Here is a 5,387-nt window from a genome sequence, read left to right as displayed (position 1 = left end):
AAGACAAATCTATCTGTATTATTTTCAAGTATCCAAACAAAATATATAAAAATAGTTTATTGTCAAAGTTTAAAATAATTAACTACATATAATTTAAAACAACACTTATTTTAGACGAAATGAAGTAATATCCTAAAAGTTTGTAAACATGGAGCTTCCACCAGATGGATCAGTTCACTGACCTAGCAAGGGCACCTCCCTGGTGGCTGTCCTACTTCACTTAAAATAGCTTTAGTGTAGTAAATCAGTTTTCATTATTTGCCCAAGGAGTAAATCTGTTTTATGTTCGTGAACCATTCAAAATTTTCGGTCAGTTTTTATTGGCTATGTGGTGTCTGGTAAATTCAGATATCCCGGTGATGGTAACTGGCCGATAATTTAGTAGCCTTTTTCGACCCTTGGTTATGCCCATCGGAGCTATACTTTGTACCGATCAGTAATTGGGTCAGTACCATTTGTTTCTGAAAGTATACCGGTACATTTCATTCGGTCATCAGCGTGTGTGTATGAAAGTTTTTTTATACTGTCAGATGTACCTACTCTGCTCTAACAGATGTTCAGAAAAATATATATATCTTAAAAAGTAGTATATATAATATACTATAAAAATATTATTTATAAAGAAATATGTAGATCTTATAAAATAATATATACATATTAAAAAGTAGTATATATTTTAATTATAACAAGATCAATTATAGATCGAACCGGAAGTACGTACTCTTAGGAATACAAACTAGTTTTTCTATATACACTCTCAAAAATACATACTCTTGACTCAATCCGTAATTAAACCCGTTATAACTAAAATATATACTACCTTCCGAAATGTATATGTATTATTTTTAAAAATACGTACTCTTTTTAAACCCCTATTATTTATATCACATACGATGGGACTTCAGAATTTCGTTTATCCAACACCAACATAGCTAGTCTACACAGGCAGTACGTACGTGTATATCCCTCGAACTCAGGGCCCGGCCTTGGCGGGGTCCTAGCTGTAGCTGATGAGCGCGCGGCGCGCGCACGTGCAGCTGCAACGACCTGCCCGTGCCAACCCCCGACTTCAAGGCCTCCTGCCGCTTGCCAATACTATATCCTTCCCGGCCTCCTAGCTTCACCAGTCACGTCGACACTCGACAGCGACAAATCAAGATAATATTCCTCCATTCCCTCAATAATTAGACTGGCTCTGTATGCATGCATGCATGCATGCACGCACGCACGCTCAGCTGGCGCGGGATCGCCGGCGAGCTGCATGCCAGTTAATGGCCACCCATCCAGCGGCGGAGCTTGGACCCAGAATCAGAAGAGAGACAACGCTAGAATTAAGCTAAGGGCCCACCTTGGCTCCAAGTCTCCAACGAAGCTCCGTCACTGTACCCATCCATCCATCTTTTCCGGCGACCGGCCGACCGCCGCGCTACATGCACCTGAATGTTTGCTGTTCTTGTCATCCAGGTTGCACAGTCAGATGGGTACTAATTACTGGATGTACTCGTCGTCTGCAATGTGTATGCACCTGCTGACCTGCAGGGCTGCGACCGTCCGGTATGGCACGGTGGCGGTGCGTCGGCGCCGGTGATGACATTGTGCCGTATGTACGTGGTTCTGGAGGCTTAGTTGTTGGGATGGTGGAAGATAGGCTAGTGGCAGCAGATTTTTTGTTCGTACGTTTATCCGAGCTGGAGCTCGTGGGTGCAGGAGGAACCTGTGCTACTGCAAGTTGCAGGCTAAGCTAGTCAACGGCTTAACAAACAAGCAAGGTCATGATTCAGTTAGTGCTCCGGTCATGATTCAGTTAGTGAAAATTGAAGTGACTTTGTAAAGCGATACTACATACAACTGCAATAAACAGGGGGTAGTATCTTGTTCTGTTGGCTGCACACTCACGATTAATTCGCTCCACAAACAACACTTGTGCATCACATAAGAAAATACATGGAGCTGGGAATCTTATTACTCTCTTAATTTGGGCATTTTCATAGATTTGTGTAGGTAGTAGGAACGCATTCTAGCAGACACGTTTCAAATGAATTAAGCAACGTATCACTGTCATTGTGCTAACCTACATTGCCCACTGGCTGTGTTTTTGGGGTAGTGTTGTAAAGTAGTAGTGTTTCCTCCAACGGAACCGGCGTTTTATTCCTGTTTTTAATATAATTGACAACCTCCTTCCTCTTCGTTTCAAAAAATCTTGAAACTCTTTACACGGATGTATTATGACTAAGTATATGCGGTCACTGTAAACTTCACTAAAAAATTGAATTAGGGTACTTTAAGCTTGAAAGCTTGCCAAGAACACAAGCAAATCTCGAATCTCATCAACGCATGCATGGAAATCTTCATTCTTTTCCTATGATTGTGTCCATGTCTCTCTCTCTCTCTCTGCACTAGAACGTCATGTCTTAGAATATGTGTAATTTTGTTTGCAACCAGTGTTTTCTTCTCTTGCGAAGTAAATAGAAAGTTTCGGAGCAAAGACAATTCTGTTTTTTTATTATGACCCATTATGTCATGTCAAATTGTGACTCTACAAATGTGATTTAGTTCAACAACAATCAAAAGGATAAGACTGGCCGGTTAGATTTACATCAACTATCCGATCCTATTTTAAAGCCACTTAATGGAGTGCCAAATAAGCCCCGCCATGTAACGCTATTGCCCATTGATGTGGTCTCTGCACAAGTTAAATTGAACTAGAGGGGAGAGAATGAGAGGTTAGCTAGGACAATCACACAAGCTGGTCAAATTCCAAGTCTGAATATAATTTCAGATCAGATACATACCATGCGCAAAGTGAGCAGTCGGGACATTTGAAAATTTCACATTAGCAACAGATCTATACTCGGGATAAGTAAATTATGTGATAATCAATGCGATCTAGTCGTCACTCGAAAGAATAACAAAACTCTTAGTCTATCGTAATAAAATAAGGCGACATGTAGGGATTAGAAGAGGAATAGAAATGGAATGTGGAATGGAAGGTTAACTTCCTGACTCCCACACGGCTGTCAAAGGTAGGGACGTTTTCATGAACTAAAACTTTACACAAGCCCCCCCTGTCATACTTAAAATATCCATGCATACATTAACAAGATGTTTATGTGCAGAGAGCAATTTGTCAACGACCGATTAATCGTCTCTCGCAAGGGTATATTTGGGAAAGATCACGTTACAGAGAACTATTATGCAGATGGAGACATCCCATTGCTCCTTCTGAGGCCATATTTGTGGCAGGTCCCCTAGTCCAGAGACAACTCCCCTTCTTTTCCTTTAGTACTTCCAAAAGCAGCCATGACCAAATGCAAACACTCTCACTATGCTGAGCAGTGATCCACCCTACAGGATTTCACAGCTAACTCCCATTCCTCCACAGGTCACAAATATTTTAATTTGTAGCGCAGCTCTTGTCCGTGGTGAGCATCCCAGCTAGCTGATTATCCCGAGTCCCCAGCCCTACCTGCCCTCCTCTTTATAACTCATATAACCTCCTCTCTCTTGCAACATCACAAACACAAGATTTCACAACCATCTTGGCTCTCCTGCTTGGTTGCTTGTCTCTAGGCTGTTGTTGCTTTCAAGCTGAGCAAAACCAAAAGCGAAGTCAAGAGGAGGAGAAGGATCCTTGCCAAGGTATGTCCATGGGTTTTAGTGCTTTGTCTCTAAGCTGTTGTTACTGAAGCTTGAGCAAGCTTCTGATGTGTGAATGTTATTTCTCAGGTCAAGAGATATGCATCCGAGCAGCTCACCGTTGTCCGTGCCACCGGGCTTCCGGTTCCACCCGACAGACGAGGAGCTCCTCTACTACTACCTGAGGAAGAAGGTCGCTTATGAGCCTATAGATCTTGATGTCATTAGGGAGATTGACCTCAACAAGCTTGAGCCATGGGATCTCAAAGGTAACTGGCTAATTCAACCCGTCTCATGTAGTACAAAGCAAACAAGTTAAAACGACTCTTGGCTACCTAGGGCTAACTCACAAGGTCTCTTCATGGCGCATGCAGATCGGTGCAGGATTGGCACAGGGCCTCAGGAGGACTGGTACTTCTTCAGCCACAAGGACAAGAAGTACCCGACGGGGACGCGCACGAACCGGGCGACGATGGCCGGGTTCTGGAAGGCTACGGGCCGGGACAAAGCCATCTTTCTCGGCAACGCCGGGAGGAGGATCGGGCTGAGGAAGACGCTCGTGTTCTACACTGGCAGGGCACCCCATGGCAAGAAGACAGACTGGATCATGCACGAGTACCGCCTCGACGACGATAACGTCGAGGTGCCGGTAACAGTAAGCACGCTAAGCTCACGATTAATTAGTACTCTAGTAGTACTTGTTTGGTGCAATGCGCAGTGATAGTATATATTCACTGTTCAGTTAATGGTGGTTGTTGATGCTATGGGGTGCAGGAGGATGGATGGGTGGTGTGTAGGGTTTTCAAGAAGAAGGGCATCCAGAGGGGCTTCGACCAGCCGGGCATGGCAGTGGCCGGCGACGACGAGATCCAGTCCTTCCATTCCCTGGCCGGTGGTGCAAGTGCAACGCCGGTGGACCAGAAGCACGGCCTCCACCAGCTCATGCACGGCGGCTTCCCCACCTTCGACCCATCCATGCACCTACCACAGCTCACGAGCGCCGAGGCGCTGACGGGAGCCCCGGCGTCCATGTCCGGCGTGCCAGCCCTCGCCGTGAACCCGATCGACATGGGCTGCACTCCCCACTATATGATGAAGCTGACAACGTCCGGCGGCACTTCCAGTGACATGCTGCTGAACGGCGGCGACCGCTTGGCTGCTGCCGCCGCGGACTGGTCGATCCTCGACAAGCTCCTAGCGTCGCACCAGAACCTGGACCAGCTCTTCCATGGCAAGCTCGGCGTAGCAGCCGTAGGAGCGCCTCACCATTATCAGCAGCAGCAACTGATGGAAATGAACGGGTCTTCCCTGCAGAGGCTGCATCTCCATTACCTTGGCTGCGAGGCTGCTGATCTCCTCAAGTTTTCTAAGTAGATCAAACGTCATGTAATCTGTTCTTGGAGAAGATGGGGTCATGTAATTTTTGGTAGTTAATGGTTGATAAGTTTATTTGATCTATTTTATAATGAACTTCTAGTGGTTCTTGGAATGTATATAAGTGTCTCCACTCTTCACTATGTGCAGGATTTCTCCGGTGGCACTTCTTGTTGCTGGTGCTTAAATTTTGCTCAAATTGTTTAATTTTTTAGGCGCTCGTTGGAGATATAAGAGAAAGTAATCCAGCCCCAAATCTACTGTGAAACTGTAAAACCAACAACGACGACTAAAGAGGGTGAATAAACGTCTCACTAAATTTTTGGATAGTCTTTTCCTATTTAACAAAGAGCGGAAGCAAGAAACCTAGAGAAACA

At 44.9% G+C, this 5,387-nt stretch overlaps 1 protein-coding gene across 1 annotated transcript; it reads left to right on the top strand.

The window, feature by feature from the left end:
• Window positions 1–3,341: 3,341 nt before the first annotated feature.
• LOC133920616 (NAC domain-containing protein 76-like) lies at window positions 3,342–5,120 on the top strand. The gene is made up of 4 exons (XM_062365222.1): window positions 3,342–3,639; window positions 3,727–3,905; window positions 4,011–4,291; window positions 4,411–5,120. Exons 2-4 carry the CDS (start codon window positions 3,737–3,739, stop codon window positions 5,008–5,010), a joined length of 1,050 nt encoding a protein of 349 aa, XP_062221206.1. The 5' UTR covers window positions 3,342–3,639; window positions 3,727–3,736; the 3' UTR covers window positions 5,011–5,120.
• Window positions 5,121–5,387: the final 267 nt, after the last annotated feature.

This window comes from Phragmites australis, chromosome 6, assembly GCF_958298935.1.
Source record: "Phragmites australis chromosome 6, lpPhrAust1.1, whole genome shotgun sequence".
Taxonomy (NCBI): Eukaryota; Viridiplantae; Streptophyta; class Magnoliopsida; order Poales; family Poaceae; genus Phragmites; species Phragmites australis.
The sequence above is the reverse complement of the archived record's forward strand: the minus strand, read 5'-3'. Positions and strand labels throughout refer to the sequence as shown.